Here is a 22,408-nt window from a genome sequence, read left to right on the forward strand (position 1 = left end):
CAGTTTAAGTTTAAACGAATTTCACAATCAATCTGATTCAACTTCATTCATGTTTTACTGTTTCTTATTGTCATTGTAAGCTTAGGCTTATTTTTTTCTATTAATTTTAATGAAGATACAAATTAATAAAATGAGTTTAATTTTTTTGTAACAAAATTTTCATTTATTTATTTTTAACAATTTTTGTCCCTCAGAGGTCGGAAAATACAGAAATCCGTATTGCATTTATATGGGGGAAAAAAGAAATCACATCCCTGAATAAGTATCATTTACCAAAATTCATCAAAAGATTTGGCATACTTTTTTTGGTTGTCCTTTTTAGTTTCTGTACCACCACTTTCTTTGACTTTTTTGGATTCTGGATTCATCTGGTTAGCGTGAGCAGACTGTTGCTTTTCACTGAGCTCAACTTTCATCGTCGAATCTCCACTGGAACTGTGATCCTTCAATGGTTCCACGTCCTGCTGATCTGTTTCCATTTGATCACCTGTGCTGCTCTTTATGTTTGCGTTCTGGTCCACATTAGCATTCTGTTCTCGAGTTGTCTGTGCTCTTGTGGACATGCTTTTTTGACCCTTATTCTTGGATTTAGTTTTGTTTTTTTCAGTTGTCTGATTTGCTCCCACTAACACTGCTGGAGAATCACTGGCAGTGCTGGTGCTGATCGGCTCTTGTGTCGAATTAGGCTTAGATTTTTTTGACATTCTGGTTGTTACACAACTCTCCTCGGTACTATTCGCCTGCTCAACAGACTGATCTACACCAGCATGGTGTGAAGTTGTGTTGAGCGGTCTTGGCCCAGTGGATTCATTCTCTGGTGGGCTCAAATGAGAGGATGATTCAGCCGGCTTAGGCATGTCATCTACAGTGCAGTAAGAGGCATCACTGTCAGAAGATTGGTCTTCCTCCATTTTCTTCTCTTTATCATCCAGAGATATATCAGAGAGATCAGAGGTCAGAGACGAAGGCCCCTCTGCAACACCTGCTTTTTTCTTCTTTTTCTTTCTTTTCTGTAGAAGCAGCATGAATAAAAATCTGCATTATGAATCACCAACAATAGAATTTCATAATAAGAAATATTAAAAAAACAAAAAAAAAACAGGACTACTTAAAAGTTAAAACTGATATTCATGTTCAGCACCTTTTTCTTTGGATTAGGGTTTATATCCTCATTTGGTCGTTTTGGAGATAGACTGGCAATCTGGTTATCCAATGCTTCTGATTTATGGCTGATATCAGTAATTTCTGCATCTGTACTGTGTGGAATGTTTGAGGATGTTTGAAACTTGTCTTGTGGCTTGTCTGATAAAGAAAAAACAAAGGTCACACAGCAGACACACACTGGGCCTCATTTACGAAGCCAATGTACAACAGAAAATTTGGGCGTACTATTCCATCTACACAACTTGGAATTTATCTACGATCAGATCTCACTTCAGGTCTCAGCTCATGTACGCAAGTTTTTGAGTTAGCCTGAACTTGCATGCAGCATAGTAAATCTGGTGGAGAATTGTATAATAAGAGTATTTTGTTCATTTAGATTACTTTCCTGATGGCTCATTAGTCAATCATTAACCAGTATAGGGTATCAGAGCAAATCAGACAATTTAAGATTGGTGTTGAACAACCCAAAGAGCCAAATTCCACAAAGAGGCCCAGAATAACAAGACAACTTCATAAATCTGTCCACGATACCCTGGCGCCACGAGTCTGAAGTGAGCCTAACGAACTAGCAGCTTTGAACAGCTTTCAACATTAAACAAAATAACTCTTATTGACAATTCCAACTCAGGAAGGAGTTTGTCAAATTTAGGGCAAGTAACCAAGATTAATGGTCAAAGAGATGCACAGCATGACAATCACATGTAAATCCGTGATAGAAATCAAGAGCTAAAAAGACCTCCTCAGATTGACTTCCCCCAACTAGCAGACAAAGACCAGACTGAGATTCCTTCTAAACCCTTTTGACCTGTGGTCTTCACAGAACATGCCGTCACATTCATAGAATGGCACAGAAACTGCCTTTACAATGTATAGCCTATATGCACCTAAAAAATGATGCTAAAAGGACTTATGAGCAACTAATCATTTATATGCATAACTCCATATTATGTATGTAACCTATATTACTATCATGCAAGTTAAATCTGAAATCTGGGCAAGTTACTCTGAAAATTTAATTAAATTACTGGTTACTGATTACTCCTTTTAAAAGTAATCGCGTTACTGTTCTGATTACTTTATTTCAAAAGTAATTAGTTACATTACTTTTTCTGTGGCTACATCCAGTGGTGTAGTGGAGGGTATACGTAGGTATACGGCGTATACCCACTTCTTTATCAGTCGGCATTCCGCATACCCACTTCTAAATCCCCTCTGATGCACATCATTCAGTAGTGTCCTGCACTAGCCAAATCATGACAGTCCAGCATATGAGTAACTAATCCAATCGCATGTTGAATAAATACAAATATTCCCTAAAAATATCCAGTAAAGACAGTGATGTGGTCAGGAACGAGATGTAAACTCTCATGCAGTGTATGTTTCATTAATAGGCTACTCGAAGCCGGATTGCGCTCTCACGCAGAAAGTCCGAAACGGCCTCATAGAAGTACTAACCATAGACTGTAAAAAAAAAACAACATATGAGTCACGACGTGCAAGAATCCAACTATCGCTGTAGCTAAAGTTATCTCTACTGTAGCCAAGCTGAATAAAAAGAAACGTGAAGACAGTAAACACATGATTGCGACAATATGGTTTGTGTGTTTTTCAAGTGATCTCAGGGCTCTAAATTAACTTTTTTACTTGGTAGCACTGGTGCTCCCAACTTTAAAAAGTTAGGAGCACCAGCAGAAATTTAGGAGCACCCACCAAAAATTTATGAGCACCGTAACTACAAATTATATATTAACACATTTCATCTTTACATTCTTAACTTCAATGCAGATATGTTAATATATTAGCTGTCAATCATCCAGTCACTGCTTTCCGCTGTCAGGTGACAGGGAGCTATAACTACCGCGGGAAATGCAAAGGGCTGAAGAAGAGAGAAAATGAAAAGAAACACTGACAGATTTATTTCGTAAACCACCTAAATTAATCTGAGTTTGGTTAAACACAAAGATAGAGCTCCTCTTTGGCGAGGGTTAGGATGGTGTATGCAGTGTTAAATTTTACATTCAGCTCTGCCAATTGCGCAGAACGGCTGGCAGCTAGGGGTGTGCAATATTGACAAAAAATCTTGATATTTTCTAGGATTTTATCGATAACGAGAATTAGATGATAGCTTGTGTTATTGTACTGATCTTGTGTTAATGTGCTGGTAGTCTTAAGGACTACCGTGGACAGTTGATTTTGATATTCTTCATATTCTGTGTGGTGGTCAGTTCACATCAGTGATAGAAATTAATCTTTTCCAATTAGTTTAAATTGATTTTTGCCTTTTATGGTCATTTTCACAATTAAGCCATTTTTTTCTAAAAGTGTGCATCATTTGAGTCAAATTCTTACATTTAAACAGTCAATTACAATAATAAGACATTTGGGCTGTTATCAAGCAAATGAAATCAGTATCAACAAAATTCATCTTTGAATTTAGTATTACAGTAATTAAATATTCGTTTAGTTATCACCAAAACTCGTTCTATTTTGTTGTAGATCATTAAACCGTTACGCTGCCTCAGAAGCCTCTCCGAAATCAGTTTCGTGAGGTGCCTTCGTGCAAAAACGCTGCCTGCAAAGTCATTGCCTCATAAGGCAGCGAGGCAGCAAGTCAGCTGCCAAAGTTTTCAGATGCAGCCACCGTCATGTAGCTCAGAGACGCGAAACAGTGCTGTGGCTTTGTTTGGAATTATTTTTGTTGTCGAAATGGAGCAAAAACAGGAAATATGGCGTCTAAGACGTAAGTCTCTTAATATTCACTTCTTGTTTATTGAACTGTTGTATAAAATCAATATCACATTTGTAATCATGCTGATTTTTGGAGGAAAAAACGGCACTGTTCGTGTGATATTAACTATATGAAATGATATAAAGCCCTCATATCTTGAATTTTGTTATGCATTTTAATAGATTGAATCATGCAGTGAAAACGCACTGTAAATGCGCACGGGCACTATTCTAACCTACTAGACTTCATCACGTCATGTATGCGTGCACTCTCTGTAGGTGTTTGGTTTGGTTTTTGCAATATACTTGATAATGTCAAATTGCACATCGTTAAAACAACAATTACGATATTATCGCAGCCCCTTACGCGAGCATCCTGTCAATTAAAGGCCTTAACGATTGAACCTGATGAACGATCCTGAACGTTTTGCCACACACTTGTCCCTGCATTTCTTGTGTTTGGCACTCTCCCTGTATTTAACCAAGCTCTCGAGCTTAAAATGTGTAGATTCGGTGGCGAATGCTGTTAGTGTTACCTGCAAACTCTGTCCCACAGGCTTCACAGTGCACAGAGCACAGTGCATTTTCATGTCTTTCAACCATTCTCTCCGAAAACTTTAGGTGGTTTACAAAAGAAATCTGTCAGTGTTTCCTTTCATTTTCTCTCTTCTTCAGCCCTTTGCATTTCCTGCGGTAGTTGCTCCATGTCACCTGACAGCGGAAAGCAGTGACTGAGTGATTGACAGCTAATATTAACCAATCTAAAATTAAATTTAAGAACGTAAAAGATGAAGTTATGTAACGTTTGACAGAACGGCAGACCGGTCACCGTATCAGCACACAGAAGGCACATAACCGTGAACGTTTTTAGATAAATGAAAACAGGTCACACTACAACAATTATATGCACTCGCACAAATGCTCCCAAATATATTTTGAAGTTGCACAGATTAAATTATGGGAGCATATGCGACCAAAATGGTCGCAAATTCGAGCCTTGCATCTCCAGGTAATAAAAAAGCGCATCTGATTCTGAATAATGCAGTGCTAAGTAGGCTAATTAATAGCATTTATTACACTTGCCAATAGATACTAGGCTATAAAATATATTCTGCGAAAATGTAGTATATAGTAGAGGGCTGCATTGGGTTTGGGCTCCCGCGGGACCCAATGCAAATCACGCAGGAGCGGGCGGGTTTACCTTTGCTGCGGGCGGGAGTGGGCGGTCAGAACATTTCATGGGAGACCCGCAGGGAACGTTGGGATTTGGTGTGTAATAGAAATGGAGTCAACACAGTTAAGTTGAGAAGAAAAGCTGTTTACTTGACAAAAGCAAAGCAAAGCAAGGCAAGGCAAGTCAGATATCTGGAAACAATTCTCAATTGTCACAAAAAAAATGGGAAAGAGTTAAACTTCGTAAGTTGCGATAAATGTGCACATAAATCTGGCACCTCTGCCCGAAGTTCTATGTGTTTATTTACTTAAGTTAAACTTATTTCATATTTTGCTTTGGCTTATTTAGCCTAGCCTTAAACTGTTTGTTAATAGTTAAGGTCACTGCACACTGAGTCCAAAATTTTCGCTTGCTTTTTTCCGATTTTTGTATTACTCATCCTTTCCTATCAAAATGCATACTACAGATGCGAAAACGCAGAAACTCGAACCTGATCCGAATTTTTTTTTTTGTATGACGGACGAAAGTTTTGGAGGCAGTGTGTAAACGTGATTGACATAACGTGAGGTTGTATTTATTTTTTAACGTGTGAAAATTTTGGACTGGGTGTGAAATGACCTTTAAATAGTTTGTTTAGTAAATCGTTTGGTGCTTGTGTATCAAGCAGTAGGCTACTTTTAAAAACTGAGGTGCTGCTATTTGTGCTTTTGTTGTAATGGTTAATGTTTTATAAAAAAAATACCCAATGTTTTTGTCAGGTGTGGTGCTTTGGTTTAGCATTACTTCATCTTATTTAAATGCAATCATATTTAAAGCCTGCTATACTGGATGTTAAGTTGAACGAACATTTGAGTATTTGTGTAGCCAACATTTTTTAAAAGCTCTGAGAGAAAGTCCGCGGGAGCGGGCGGGAGTGGACACAAACATTGCGGGCGCGGGCAGGAGTGGAACATGCAGGTTGCGGGAGTGGGCGGTCCTGGTCAGAAATTCAGCAGGAGCGGGCGGGTGCGGGTTTAAGAAAACAGTCCTGCGCAGGGCTCTAGTATATAGGCTAAACAAATCATAAAATTGTCATTAGTAAAATACAGGAAAAATATTATAAATTATTGGTTATTGTTCAGCAGTGCATTTGATTTCTCAGCCAATTAAAAGCAAGAGGTAGCCTAATAATTAATAATAATAATAATAATAATAATAATAATAATAAGTCGTTATAAAACCTGTCAATTATACAAAAAAGTTATTATATTAGACATTTCTGTTCCCCTCACTTCTGAAATGATTGAGAATCACGATTTTTTTGTTTGTTCTGATCACAGTTCTCCCACAATTTTGAACAGACAACTAAACAAAATAGCATGTAATTTACTAGAGGTTCTGTCAAAATGTCAGTTGCTGCAGTCTATTTATATATTTATTTATTTAAATTATTTATTGCAAAATCTGCACCTCTTCTGTGGATAATATTATTTTCATAATGATCCTTACTCAAGCAGCAGAAGCTAAGTGACAGTGTGCAAATATTACTGGTCCATTTGAGAGTCAACTAAATATGCAAGACTAGTTTTACATGTCACTGTTTTTGACACAGGTCGTTCATCCTTTGCCGGGCCGTTTAAAAAAAAAAAATTGGGGGCATAAATTAAGAGTATACCCACTTCTCCAGGCACCACTACACCACTGGCTACATCCATGAAATTTACATGAAATCCCAGCATAAACACTCCCAATAAATATTTGTTATTAAATCATCAACATTCACAGAACACTGTTATTTTTAACTAAAGCAAGCATAGGCTGTTATGTACATGGTTTGGCATGGCAGAATGCCAGCAAACAGTGCTGCTTTTATAATCTCTAAAAAGATGACATCTCAGTTCATCGCAATCTCACAAAGCTCTGTTATAACACAATGAATATATGCATAATGAATCTTTCATAATGTCTACAATTCGGGTGTTATAATGAGAGGATGAGCACGCAATTTCAGGACTGCACTCCTGACTGGCCATTGCGTTCCAGAAATCAACATTGCTCAACGCAGCAAACATGCATTATAGCCTAAACAGAAACACCGCCTAAGCTGGCGCCTGTTAATCTTTTTTTTTTTATATTAGTTCTTGTTGCTTTTGTGCAATAGATGAATAACAATTTACTTGTTTTAGATATTTTATGTTTAAATATTTCGGTCCCACTTTATATTAGGTGGCCTTAACTACTATATACTTACATTTGAATTAATCATTTGGTACAATGCACTTATTGTGTACATACATGTTTTTACATTGTACTTATATTTTTAAAAACACCTATATGTAATTACATCTGTAATTAATTTCTGTAAATACATTTAGAATTACACTGCTGGCCCATCCCTTACACCTTAACCCACCCTTAAACCTACCCATACCACCAAACCTGCCCCTAACCTTACCCGTATCCCACCTCAATAGCAGCAATAGTGTTTTGCAATACAGTATGAACACAATAAGTACATTGTACTTATTTTTTGATGTAAGTACATAGTATTTAAGGCCACCTAATATAAAGTGCGACCAATATTTATATTTTGCGGGAGTCCCGTGAATCATTTTATTCTTCTGCATCCTGCACACACACGAGTGTCTACCCGGCCGCACCAGCACTCGCCCATCTTGTCCCGCGCCACACTCTGTTGCGTTAAATTACTCCGTTACTAAAAAAGTCATCAATTTACAGTAACGCGTTACTAAGTAATGCGTTACTGCCCAACACTGCTCATTGTGCATGTCTTTTGAATAACTATTGAGTAGTTTATGTAAGGGATAATCAACGGCTAGCTGTGCATTAAACGATTTGAATGCACGACGCGGAGGCGAAGAACCGCCCAACGCGCAGCAGAGGGTGGTTGCCTCCGCGAAGTTGATTATCCCGTTTATACCATGGTCATTTCCCAGCATTCACATATTAAAGATGTTAACAATGTTTGTGCTGCAATATTTGACCGGAACGATAAAAATGACGGTTATTTTCGTCTGTATTACTATTCAACTGTAACTGTATGTTACTATGGTTACCAATGTTTATAGGAAGCGCATTAATATAGAACATGATTAAACTGACCTGGAACTACCTGTGCAGTTCAACGAATTTAATCAACACCTGCCAGCCAATCAGAATCGAGTATTCAGACAGACCATGGCATAAAGGTTTATATTCATGTTTGGCATGGTTATGTATGAGCTTGAAAATTCATTCTTTAAACGTTTCTATCAATCAATACTTTGTAAAATGTATTATATTCTTGTTATAGAAATCAAGTCCAAAATTCAGACCATGTGACTGATAAGATAACATGTTGATTTATGTATTGGGAGGAGAAACATAGCAACACCCCGAGCTAAGACGATGTCTAATTGGTCAAGACACCACTTGGGATGTGTCCAACAGCCAGGTTTAAAAACTCAGGACACCATCAAATTATGCTTTTAGTCATCGCTTTTTGCATTAGGTCTCTTAGCCATGCTTTTAGCTTAGTCTTTTTGCCCGCAAATTTTGAGAGCGCCATTCTAGCGTGCTTGCATGCCAGCAGCTCCTCCAAAACCATGAGGAGAAATGCCACCTAGTCTCATCAAACTTTACTCTTTTCTTTCTTTTACTTTAGTTGAGGGGCCACACACATGATGAAGTCATGAGAAGCTAATGCTTAGTTAATGATGACTACTGTATTTGGATGTTAACAGAATTCACATACTATGTGCTGTGATTAGCCAATGTTGGGGTCTGTCCATTTACCTGCAGGCTACTATGAAGAAGATATGAACATGCTTGATAACTCATATCATATTTAATGAAAAACATTAGTTCTCACATTAATTGATATACTGTTCTAGCCTGCATGCATGAGATAATGTGGATTTTTGTATATTCCTTTAATAATTCAAGTAGTCTTACATGCACGAAATAATGCTTTTTTGAATCATGTACCATAAGCATATCCACAATGGATAGTAAAGACCTTGTTTTTTTGTGAACAAAGAAAACATGATCATGCTTAATAAATCATAACAATGTACTCACCTTAGTTAATGTCTTAATTAAGGTGTTGTTCATCCATGAAGTCATGAATGAAAGACTTTGAACTCATGTCAGTTCCTCATAATTCATGAGATATTAATGCACGAAGTAATGCATAATTAACACATTAATTTATGCATGAATTCATGGTAATTCATGTTCCCTTACCGTAAAGTGTTACCGGAAACTTTTCTCTTTCGCAACGGTTTACATTCACTTAAAAAAAAACGACAGTGCTTACTCGCCAAGATGGCCATTTTAACTTCATTTTGTGTGTATTTTTGTCACTTAAACACAACAAGCTGTGCTTTAGAGCCTTACATTTCAGCCCGAGCCCAACAAGCCCCAACTTATTTACTGCTTCGGAACATTTTTCACGTCATAGCTCAGATGCAGGCTGGGCATCGGGCTTGTTTTAGGCTTCCTCCTTGTTTTTATATTTTAGATATCCATCAATTATTACGGTGATGAAAAGGATTTGCCACACTGGTGGAAACAACACGAGACTGTGCTACCGCGACTGTCAAGAGCGGCTCGACTGTGTTTAGTGTCCTGCCAGCATCAGCAGCAGCAGCGAGTGCTGGAAGAGTTCCACGTTAAAGAGCACGCAATAAAGCTTGCCGTAAGTAATTACCATGATGAATGTGGTGGGAGCCCAAGGGAAATAGAATATTCGCTGAGTTTCGGTTCATTTTTGTGAAGCGCTTTGCTCAAGACCAAGACAGCAGAAAGCGCATCCTGTTTGTTTAAAAAAAAAAAAAAAAAACGTATGTTGATATTGTGAGTGCACACAAATAAAAGTAGACCCTTAACAGTTCCAAATGATTTATTACTCTTACCTTTATGAGCAAAAATGACGGTTGTTTCCACTGTTATAAGAAAAACATGCCAGTGATCGCGTTGGCGACTCCATGTCCTGCAAAGCTTCCACTCTCCGCACAAACGATTGGATACGCGCCTAATAGCACACATTTGTCTAGGTTAAACATTTAAACTACCACTGTGATATGCTTTTTAAAGAATTGTATGTATAGATTTTATTTTAGTCAAGTGGTGATGATTTGAGAAGGCTAAATTGATCAAACATATAGGCTAACTCACTGTCTGCCGGTAAAAAAGACACAGGCTCCAGTCGGACTTGGGCCAGTAATTCTGATAAGCTGTTGGACAAGGGCTGGACTGGGGAATATGTTTGAGGCCCGTACAGGGTTCTACTGAGCTTATTTGGTACCAAACTCAATTTGGTACTCGCAAGTCGGCTTTATACTGAGCTTCTGTGAAGGCTGTGATAATGAACGCGATATTGCATAGCTTGTCAGTGATCTACAGCTCTGTGTATTAAATGCCGCTCCATTTGAAAGCAGGTAATGGAGATTTACCGCTAATCACGGAACCGGCTTTACTGATGAGATGCGCATGATCATCGTGTTCGATATATTGCCCAGCCCTACTTGTTTACATAATGAATAACAGTTTAGCAACCAAATGTTAAATGGCAAACATGGAAAAATTTGGATTCTTGTCAAATGACAGGCTCGTGAGCCCAATGCCGTTTCAGTTTTGCTATAAATAAAATTATTTTAGCTTGACGTATGTATGCTGTTTATTAATGAATACCACAAGAGTCAAATTTTTTTTCTTTTATTTTAAAGTGTAATATATATTTTTAAAACTAATTATTTTTTTATTCTTTTTCTGTTCTGAATACCATTAAATTTAAATGATTGTTGTGGAGTAAGGGGAACAAAATAGGCTATGTAGTATAATGCTTGTAAATGTTTCGTTATATTTACCAGGCTTTAATATACATATAAATTAATGTAATTGTTTGTTTCTCTTTCATGAGATTACTTCCTCGTTTTGGCCAGGTTACGTTTCTCCATGTCGTGAACTCTAGGGGCAAAAGGCTTCTAAACCGGGTTGTTTTTAGGGGCGTGATATTCAAATGACGACCGTTTTCAGCCACCACCTTTATCAATGCACTATCATTCATACGATGGGATTGGCGGCACACAAATATTTCATGAATCAATGATGTCATAAGTTGATTTGTGTGTAAAAAGTACTCACAACCTCTTATAAAAGCTTTTTCACTCTGCACCTAATTCTAGTTTCAGATCCTACATATAGCACTCACTGTCTGCAATGCCATTCCATTAAGTAAATATCTGGCATATCAATATTGCTAAGGAATGTCATTCGGACGATTTTGGTTCTGTAATGTGAAGTAAGTAGAACTGTATAATCAATAAGAAAACATGTAGGGTGGGGCTGATTCTTTTCATCTGGAATTGACTGAATGATAAGTTTCGTTGCTTTTACATCCAAATGTTTTGCCATTTTTAGCACATTTCTAAAAATTTGACAAAGAACAAACAAAAAAAAGGGACGTAAAAGTAATCTATAAGTCACAGAGGTGAACAAAGTACACAACTATTATTTCAGTGAAAGTACAGATACTGCTGGTCAAATACTACTCCATTACAAGTGAAAGTTGTCAAGACATTTTTACTTAAGTAAAAGTACAGAGGTCCTTGCTATTAAAAGTACTTAAGTACCAAAACTACATTTCCTTTTTTATCTTCCTGTTTTATTACTGTTGTATGTAATATTTGCTAGAGGTCGACCGATTCATTTGCCGATTAATCGGCACCGATAGTTGATTGCCGCAACTATCGGTTATCGGCAAAAATCCGTGTCGATAGTTTTCCGGTTTGCAACCGTTGCTGGAGTGGCTGAGAAGGGTCCGCTGGCATTATACAGTACGAGAGTGGCCTCTAGAGGCGGGAATCACTGACAGCACGTGTTGTTTATTTTGACACGTGACACTGCGCGCTGCACAGAACGTGAAACTCCAGACGCGCATTTAAATACAGCCGACAGAAAATCCTGCAGCGGAACAGAGCGCCATTCACATAGTTTTCTATTAAATTGCATTATATTTGTCCCAAATCGCTGTGAATGTACATAATGACTTCACCCTAGGCTATAAATTATTGTACATTTTTCAGCAAAACATTCATCTTTCTGTGGCTCTAATAAAGTCTGTATGCTTCATAGAAAGCTGTAATAGATCGCGATTTCTCTTTCCGCTTGCTCTGTTTTTTTGAACACCGAACTTCAAACTCATTTATGCCACATTGTTAATTTTTGAAGCAAACTTATGTCCGTTTGGTGATTAAATTAATGGTTTTAGACCACCACTTGATTTGAACGCAAAGCGTCTGGTGTGTGTGTGTGTGTGTGTGTGATACCTCCGAGTTCTCCTAGACGCAGTGCTGCGCTTTTGACTAACTTTTTTTTTTTTGATTAGATCATTATCAAGTGTTAAAAAATAGAAGCAAATTTTAATGCTATGGCCTTTGCAGATATTTAAAGATGACTATCTTTAAGCATGACTGTTGAAATTAAATGGTAACACTTAACAATAAGAGTCCATTCGTAGCATTAATGAAAATTATAGAATAGTATTGTTCCTTGTTAGAGTGTGTTCATTTCAACATTCACTATTAGCTACTAATAGGCTACAATTTTAAATTTTAAAGTTTTTTCTTTTAACATTAGCAAACTATGAAATAACTTTAATGATCAATATAGTAAATAATATTAATATTTTTATTCATTTACAAAGTATGGTTCAGTACCATTACTGCTTTTTTTTTTTTAAATAGTAAAGCACTAGCTTTCTTTCAGTATCCATTTTGAAAACTATGGGTTGATTAATCGGTATCGGCCAGTGTGGTCCAACCTAGCTATCGGTATCGGTAAAATCCACTATCGGTCGACCTCTAATATTTGCAATACCTTACGCCTCTGAAGCATCTTACAATAACATTAAACCTACTGAATACACTGGCTAGCTTGTAGTGTACAGAAATAAAAACAAGTGAGTTGACCAAAAAAAATGCTTTATTTAACAGCTCTGACATTGTGCGCGCACATCTACGTGTAGTCATTCATCCACATTTGAACTGAGTGGACAGGGACATTGCTGTAAATTCAGATTGATAAGAAAAAAAAATAAAACCCGTTTAAAACCCAGCAACACAAGTGTACCTGTAACTTTACAACAGCAACACTACTTTAACAAAAAAGCAAATCAGCAAGATTTATTTGACATCATTGTTTTCACGGTACTTTGATGTCATGCACAGCCTGTGCAGTGCTGCTTCAAGTCAAACACCTATTGTGTTTTGTTAGGAGATACACAACAGTTCTTCTGTGGCTTTATAGGTAATATTTTCATTTACACAATTTAGCAAAATCAGACACTGTGAGATCCTGGACCACAAAACCAGTCATAAATAGCAAGGGTATATTTATAGCAATAGCCAAAAATACACTGTATGGGTCAAAATTATAAATTTTTCTTTTATGCCAAAAATCATGTAAAGTAAAGATCATGTTCCATGAAGATATTTTGTAAATTTCTTACCGTAAATATATCAAAACTTCATTTTTGATTAGTAATATCCATTGCTAAGAATTAAATTTGGACAACTTTAAAGGCGATTTTCTCAATATTTAGATTTTTTTGCACCCTCAGATTCCAGATTTTTAAATAGTTGTATCTCGGCCAAATATTGTCAGATCTTAACAAACCATACATCAATGGAAAGCTCATTTATTCATGTATTGATGTATAAATCTCAATTTTGATAAATTTACACTTTTGTTTTTTTTTTACACTTAGTTTTGTGGTCCAGGGTCACATATTGTGTGTAATATATACCACAATATTAACTTCTTATGTTTTGTTGTAAATAAATCACCTTTGCAACTGCTCAGTGTTCAAAAAATGCTGAGAAATCACTTCATGTAACCCTACAAGATTACTTATAGGCCGTCTAAAAAAAGTTGTTTCGGAGGTGAGGAAAATTATTATTATATCCTGATATAGAAAACCATGGAATTCAATAGGATGTTCTTTCTTTTTCACATGACTGTATGTTATGTCTGAAACTGCCCGCTGTTTCAATATATAATGAATGCCACACAGATAACTACATGGAGAAAAAACTACTGACCACAAATAAGTAAACTGAGACAGCTGTACACCATACTGCATATAGGGTTAGATATTATACTGTATAAAATGTCCTATCTAAATTGTTCTTAGCAAAGTAAATGTCTTTTTTATTGAATCATGTCTTTATTATTTAGTTAAACTTTAACAGAAAAGTAAAAAATGTAAGGATAAAAAAATATGCATAAATAAGTATTCAAAGTAAGAAGATAAATAATAGTAAGAAAGAAATGCAATAACAAACAAGAGAATCACAAATGGTAAGATCTATAAAGACTCAAGCACCCACCTGCTGCTGTCTCATTTGACTGAGATGTCAGCTTACAGCCACACCGACTGCAGAAGTTTGGTGCCTTTTCCAAAGACACATGACTGCACTCAGGACACTTCATTCTTCGGTAATGTCTGCAAAGAGTACAAGTATGAGGTAAGGGGTTTTACCCACTATTTCACAATATAATGATAACACACAAGTGGTCACATGACTTCTAAGAACTCCATATTGCTTTCAATTTCCATTTGCATATAGACCAATTTCGTGTAGACGTCACAGTTACGTCACTAGCAGCTGTGCGCGCACAGTGGTGGCAGAAACACATGGTAACAAGTGGAGTGAAACGGGAAAAATCCACGGAATAAGAGATAAAATGAATTGTTATGCCTTTGGATGTCAGAATCGGAATGCAAATCATTTTTATAGAATACTGTCGTCAAAAACACCATTTGAAGCTAAACGCAGACATTTAAACGGACAGAATGAATGAAACCTGCTATGATTACTCTACTTTTAATGGTCTACATAATATTCACATATGTAGTTCATAGGGAACATATTATATTTGCCCTACAGTTACAGCATGAAATACTATTTAAACCTAACATTTAATAATGTAGCTGTAAAAATAGTTGCCTGCTGAAATTTAAATATATATACACATCTTCATGACTAGATAGACACGGTGAGTTTGTCTTTACAATACCGAAGGGAATCCTGTCAGATCGTCCATCCTTTGAGTAAAAGCGTGTGCGGGTCGGCCAATCTGGTTTCGTCCGTTAAAGTTAACCTTTTCAAACAACAGTCACGGTCCCGGACAGTGAGTGACCTTACATATGCAGGTGAAATCGGAATTTCTCAAGTTATTGTTAAAAAACAAGCTAACAGACTTCATAGCTAGCGTTTGTGAAGCAGTCAGTGGAATCTTTTTGCCTCCACCTAAGCTCCGCCCACAGAAAAATGTCACAATGTTTACAGAAAAAGGGTCTAGAAGTCAAAGTTCACCATCTAGAAAGTGAATTTAGTAAACACAGACAGTGGGAATCATGTGAATGAAAGAAAACAGCCCACACTTCATCTGAGTGCAGAGATCCACATTTAAATAAATATTTAAGACACGCTCTAATAAATGCCTACTACACACAATTGAGTTCAAATGCCAGAAGTCACTAGGTAAAATGCTTCTATTCTGCATTTTTTAATTTAACACAAAATAATAATTCGTCAAAAGTTGTAATGTATAAATGAAACATAAATGAAGAAAAACAAAAAAAACCTTTGAATTTGAGAATGGCTTGGAACTGACATGAACAACCTGATAATCATGTTCTCTAGAATGATTTAAGAATGTTCCAAAGAGCATTTTGTGATTCAATCTAAGATTTAATCTGTACAATGGAGCTCACGTGGAAAATTTGGATTAATATATTAAATATGTTATATGACCTTGAAATAATGCACAATCTTTTTATTATTCATTTTACGTTGTTTTTAACAATTGTATTCTATTTTAACTTTTTTTTTTTTTTTTGCACTGTTCATTTTTTCAACATTACATGATCGTTATTCTAAATAACTTTGGCTAAGCATTCTACAAATACTATTTGAGTATACAAATACTCTATACTCTGCATCAGGAAGCCATTGTGATATGCACATACCTGACATTCACTGACCTGAACTTTAGGATTTTTATTATATGTTGCTTGGCAAACCTTAACAGCCAACAGCTTCATCACGTGGTGGAAAAATTGATAGTTGTGATTATTAAAATTGATTGAACACTGCAGTGTTTTATTATACCATATGTTGATGCTATTTTATAAAAGCAACAAGCCACTCCAATTTTCCTCCACTTTACAGTACATTCCTTCACTTTCAGGACTTCTGTGGCAATTCCACTCTTTCGCAACATAAAAATAATCAAGAGAACAAATAAAACTACATGCATTAATACAAAAATAACCGACAATATAATAGACAATACAGAAATTTCACCTAAATTAATATAGAAATGAGTTAATAAACTAGCCAATGTAAAAACATACGAATTCGTGCATTTTTTCCAGGGGGTCCTCCTCTATGTTGCCAAATCCCCAATAGAGGCCGCTGTCGCACTGTAAATTAAAAGCAATGCGAGCAAGAAGAAACCCACCACAAAATGAAACTATAATAATAATATAGATAGTACGATTGTAATCACCAAGCGCATATGCGCATATGGGTATATGCGTATAAATATATATTATCTACATATGATAAGCTGCTCTTTACCGTTATAGGATATTATTGAAAATGTCAGGCTATGACGTGTCTGAACGGCGAACCTGTATTTCACAACCATCTTCTAATCTATTAAACAAACAAAACTTATGCGTCTCACATCTATCCACAACTTAACTTCACGATCTGTGCATAAGCCAACATTTTATCAGTAAAATTGCACAACTAATAGCCCGAAACAAACACGACTACGCAATACTGACGTTGACAACAAAGCTAACAGTAATTATGCTCAGACATGTTTACATATTAAAAGAGCAAAGAGTCTGCGACTGTTATTTTAGCTGTATAGATTATCTGATATGTAACATTAATGCCTGATCAAGACGAACTCGCAGTCTGGTCTCTTCCTCATGTGACATGCTAAAGCTAAACTGACAAACATTATAAAGGAATTTGCGTCTTACCTAAAGCAGGTGTGCGTTTTCACAGTCACAGTGCCATATCATCGTGTATTTGACCCTCAGTAAGTCTCTCAGTCAAATCTGATCACGTGCGTATGCTCCACACACCATGAAAGTAGCTGCTGAGGAAGAGCAGTAGGGAGCTGAACATAGATCTCTGAAGTTTCGTTTCGTGAAAAATGGGCGTGATTTTAACGTGTATCCATTTATACAAAACTACAAGTCAATAACACAATGGGAAGTAGGCTACTTATACATTAAATTGTCTGCTAAAATGCCAGCTTATCGTTATTTTATGTCATAATATTTTATAAATGTTTATTCAGTACATATTACTGTACACTGCCTTTAGAAAATATCCCCACGCGCCCTCAGTTCTAGTCACAGCATATTAAATGTAGGTTATTCTTTTCTCTCCACGTATTTGACAAGTATAAAGTATTTAATAAGTAAACTTTAAGATAGGAGAAACCCTTGAAATATATTCTGCAGTGAAATATATTCTGACTGAAATATTCAGTTTCTTTGTAGCCTACTTCTTTAAAGACACAAACTAGGCTACATGTTCTGTTTACAGGTGTCCCAGCACCAGCATTTACTACAGAAAGGTCGAATGTTATTATCCCTCAGCTTCCTGAATTCAAAGAACTAAAACAAACATTCTAACATAACACAATATACAATAATACAAAATTTAGCAGAATATAAAGAATAACTTAATGATTTAGGCCTACATTCCTTTAGCTCCTTTAAGTGCCTTTATTATCACTTATTCATATTTCTTCTGTCAGCACATGCCTTGCGGCTCTTTAATTCATATGTGCCCTTCTTGACCCTTCTTCCATAAACTGTTTTTTTTTTTGTTTGTTTTGTTTTTTCTGTTCATTAACTATAAATCTGACTTCATAGCACGTGTTACTTCATAAGCCAAACAACTCCTTTTACAGATGGAATTCCTCTAGAAATTGAGATCCCTTTAAAGGTGTGTCTTCTACAGTCAATCTATCAGATAAGATTTATTGACCACCATTTTACTTGGTCCTAAGTATCACAAGTATGTAAATGCTTTTTCATGTGACTTCTAGATTCATGTGAAGCGTTTCGTTCCTTTGACCCCTTCAGGGCCAGTGCTTCACTTAGAAGGCTTATAGTGAAATTTATGATAGTGGACTTACTTGAAAAGATCACCAGGGGCCTGTTCCATAAAACTAGTTTACCAAATAAGCCTGGCTTATTTCAGTAATTCTAATTTATTTTCACTTGATTTGGTTTCTGAAAGCAAAATTACCATAGCTCAAACTCAGTCACCGTGGCAACTTATGCTGGCAAACTAACCTGGTCAGGAGCATCGATATTACCACTGACTCTCTCACATACAATTAGTTGACTTTATTATTAGTCCAAAAATAAAAGTATACAGAAAATACACCTTAAATAAGCAAATAAATAAAAAATAACTGTATTTACCAACTGTATTTAATGTACTGTGCCCAAAATGTAGGCTAATGACATTTTAACATAGTTGCTACTTGGCGTTTAGTTGATCAGTGGTTTATAGCCATGCAGCCTTTCTCTCTGAATTTATGACAGCTGCACCTTTTATGGTTATTAGGACATTAAAACATTGCAATCTAAAATGGCTCTTTAAAGCATTAAAAACACTAAATCAAAAGTTAAAATCACTGAATTAAAAAATAAAATAAATAATAGCAATCAGACTACATTTTAACTAATAAGAGGAACACTATTTAACTCATTTGAGCTAGTACGGCTGTATTAGCCAGCTTACATTTGATTTACAGTTACTGCTATCATAAAAATACACTTATATGTAGGATTAAAATTCTATGTGTCACATTTAATGTCCAACAACAAATATTTTAGCAGAATGTATATTGTATTCGGAATTCTTGCGCTATTATTCTATTCTGCGCCGTCTGTGTAGCACAAATGCTTGCAGCAGCGCTCGTTCGCTCGCTAAGCCTCGCCCACTCCTGACAGCAAAATGTGTATATTTGCATGACTTTCTAACATTTACAGATGAAAAATATACCTGTGACGTGTCAGTTATGCACTGAGGAAAACACAACGTCTCAAATGCATTAAACAACACAAATATTCGCTGTTTGCCATGGTGGATCGATTTGATCCATGATCGACATTAAGGGCTGCTTAAGAATAAGCGTGCACATCAAATTATCCTGACTCACTGAACCAGGCTCGAATTAGTGAGATTGCGTGAACTTCAATTGTCGTTTATGAAACCGCTTTAGTCCCGATTGATTTGTTAGGCTATTTCAAGTCAGGTTTTGGACTTTAATCCCCGCTTTTCTTAGCGTCTTTTATGGAACAGGCCCCAGGTCAACTCCAAAATGTTTAGCACTGTTGAGTTGTGCTTGGGGGCTCAGTTCACCCAAGGAACAAAACACCATTTGCACTACAGAAGTGACATTTGACAGACCATTTTATTATTATCAATAATTGTATTATTTATTATTATTATTATATAGTATTATCAAATACTATGTCGGATTTGTTTGTTAACCCCTTAGCATTCCTTGAAAAATGTAACTAAGCACAAAATGTACCACGGGTGGCATGTTGGAACGCTAACAGGATAAACAGTTTTGGTGACTTGACATCAGTCAGGAGATGAGACAATTGGAATCTTCCTGTCATTGATTTACTTCACTGTAATTTTTTCTTTTCTTTTTTTTACCAGTTTCCTCTTTGTAGCTATCTTATATGGACTTTATCCAATTCCTGGAGCTTGTGAAATGGCTGACCCACTGACTGACTCATGGAAACAGTGTGTAGAGTGTGACTTCTCAGGTCAGGTTCTGCTATATCATTCTCAAAGTTACCAGTCTGAGGAATTCAAATACAAGGATTAGCACTAAGTAAAAGCCTCAAAATAATAATTGTAGCCTACTTAAAAAGCTTGTGTCTCACTACTTACATATTATGTACATCAGAGGCTGTGTTAGGCTACCTGAAGATTTTACGTAATTTGTGTAAAATGCTAACAAGGTTAACTTGTTAACAAATGCTAAGAAGAGAGAAGGCAGCAAAAAATTTAGTTTTACGGTGTTCCCCTCAAAATGAAAAAATGGCAGAGACACATGCATTTTTGGGAAAAGAAACAAGAATATTTTACAAGGTATTTATAAAGTATTTCATAATGCCTATTTTTTTCCACTAAAATATATAGAATCAAAAGAAAGGCCAAATCCACAACAGTGCTCATATTAATGCCAAGAAAAAGAACATACATATAGAAATTATATAGAAATATGGGCACACACATGAGCTGTACGTATCCCTCGTATATCTGACTTTGTACAACATCATTCAGTGGACAAAACACTGGTTCATAATACCACCAAGATGTTAACCACTTAAATATTTTACTTTTTGTTAATAAGGATGAAGCGCACTGTTAAATTTAGCCACCAGTTGGCGTTGCTACACCTGTTATGGTGAGAAAGATTCACATATCGGATGCCTTTTTATGCATTGTTTATTTATTTTTTTCTTGCATAAAATATTCAAATTAAAAGTTTATGCCAAGCCATTTTGAATACTAAATTGTTTATCCTTCTGGTTTATTTAACAGGAGATAATTACATTTTTAGAAGTTTATTTGTTCACAGGATGTAGCCTACACAAAAAGGCAGAAGTAGTAGGCTATATCTAATCTTTGGATAACATTTACATTTATATTAATGGCTATCTAACCGGATCAAATTTTGTGTGAAACTTTCATAGTAACCTGACAGCAATTCTAGTCATTTGCAAAGGAGTAGACAATTCGGATAAATAAGAGGGCCTAAATAAGTGGGATATCAATTGGCATGAATAAGGTTATGCTCTACACTGTATTATTTCAGTAGTAATCATTGGGATACTAGCCTATTATAGTTTTATTTTGAAACAGATTATTATTATATCAAGTTAAACTAAATGCAAATCACATCTGTTGCTGTCAACTTGCTTAAAATGGTTTTCATATTTTTGTTTTTTTTCATATTTCAAACATTTCAAGTAACTACATTTTTGTATAATTTAATTTTAGTTAGCTAACTATAATAACCCTGGCTCTACAGTAACCTACTTTCTCATAACTGTCCATCTCTAAGCGAGCTCTCTACCCACCGAGCAATGAATCATGACCACGGGATCTCGATATATAAACGTCTGCAAACAGATGAAGACAGCAGAGCCCGAAGAGCTTCAGGGAACAACACATCAGCAGCTATGGAGAGATCTGACAGACTCACACTGATACTTCTGCTCTTTTCTTTATTAGCAGTTTGTCGTCCAGTGGATGCCTGGTACAAACAAGCAGCGAGACTGAGTTACTACTCCGTGGGCAGAGCTTCAGGACTGCTGTCTGGGATCAGGAGGTCAGAACCAGAACTAGAGCCCATCGATCCACTGACAGACATCAATGCCCTGCCAGAAAAACATTTCCCACGCAACTTCCTCAAAAACATGGTAAGACTGCTACAGCAGCTTATTAGTCTCTTTCTATCTATTCGTAAAGAATCAAAATGTTAGACATTATATATTATTCATTCTCTAAGTTCAGTCTTAAAAAATTGTCAGCTTTTTCAAAACAAACCATAAACTATTCTGATCCTACCACAGCTTCTTCCAAACTAAGATTACAATATCAAAGCATATATTGTATTACAACACAATTATATTTTGTTACTATTTTTCCCTCTCTCTGTAGCCTATTTGTATAAAGGATGTCTTTCCAGAGCTGCAAAGCTGTGAGTTTCTCCAGGACAGTAGCTTGTTTAAGTGTGGGGCCAATGTGATCTTCAGTCTGGACTCAAGAATCTGTCTCAGCAGCTAAGAATGGACACAGTACCTTTCAGTCATTCCGAACTACAGTATACATACAGTATTTGTGAGCAAGGCGTGAACCATTGCACTCTTAAAATTGCAGTAATGTGAAATAAAATGTTTGAATGTCATTCATTAATTCACATCAAAACTTTAATGTTTTCTTTACAGTTACTTTTATGTGGCCATTTATGTGGCAGTGGATTTTAGTGGATGCATGAAGTTGTTCACATAGCAAGTGTCCACAGGAGTGATCGCAAATATAATTTCTTACACTATCTATGAACATGTTGCATTAATATTCCAATATCTGACATCAAAAAAGTTGATCACCCAATTTTTTTTCTCAAACCGATCAAGTTATTTCAAGTAAATGCCCCAGATATTATCTAATATAAGGACTTCCATTTGAAGTGTCATTCAGCAACTTGACCAGATCCACGTTT

General features: G+C 36.1%; 2 protein-coding genes across 8 annotated transcripts in view; one reads left to right on the forward strand and one right to left on the reverse strand.

Moving 5' to 3' along the window:
• Positions 1-17,292, reverse strand: part of rnf213a (ring finger protein 213a) — a 92,448-nt gene extending 75,156 nt beyond the window's left edge. For 2 of the 3 annotated variants that reach the window (XM_058769354.1, XM_058769352.1), the window contains exons 1-4: positions 17,112-17,292; positions 14,437-14,552; positions 1,142-1,302; positions 301-1,010 (exon numbers count right to left, since the gene is read on the reverse strand). In XM_058769354.1, the coding sequence (XP_058625337.1) occupies positions 301-1,010; positions 1,142-1,302; positions 14,437-14,539 (974 nt within the window). In that variant the 5' untranslated portion in view covers positions 14,540-14,552; positions 17,112-17,292. Of the gene's footprint in view, positions 1-300; positions 1,011-1,141; positions 1,303-14,436; positions 14,553-15,127; positions 15,899-17,111 lie in introns of those variants that run through there. The other variant, XM_058769353.1, reaches the window with a different exon arrangement.
• LOC131536445 (neuropeptide B-like) lies at positions 14,531-22,043 on the forward strand. Of its 5 annotated transcripts, none has more exons than XM_058769362.1 (4): positions 14,531-14,574; positions 19,831-19,940; positions 21,418-21,605; positions 21,847-22,043. In XM_058769362.1, exons 1-4 carry the CDS (start codon positions 14,549-14,551, stop codon positions 21,970-21,972), a joined length of 450 nt encoding a protein of 149 aa, XP_058625345.1. In that variant the 5' UTR covers positions 14,531-14,548; the 3' UTR covers positions 21,973-22,043. The 5 variants fall into 5 exon arrangements, with proteins under 5 accessions (XP_058625345.1, XP_058625346.1, XP_058625348.1 ...); XM_058769363.1 differs by having other exon boundaries at positions 21,421-21,605; positions 21,847-22,040; XM_058769365.1 differs by lacking the exon at positions 14,531-14,574 and adding an exon at positions 18,021-18,090 and having other exon boundaries at positions 21,847-22,039.
• The last annotated feature ends 365 nt before the right edge of the window (positions 22,044-22,408 follow it).

The sequence above is a fragment of the Onychostoma macrolepis genome, chromosome 03 (genome assembly GCF_012432095.1).
Source record: "Onychostoma macrolepis isolate SWU-2019 chromosome 03, ASM1243209v1, whole genome shotgun sequence".
Lineage (NCBI taxonomy): Eukaryota > Metazoa > Chordata > Actinopteri > Cypriniformes > Cyprinidae > Onychostoma > Onychostoma macrolepis.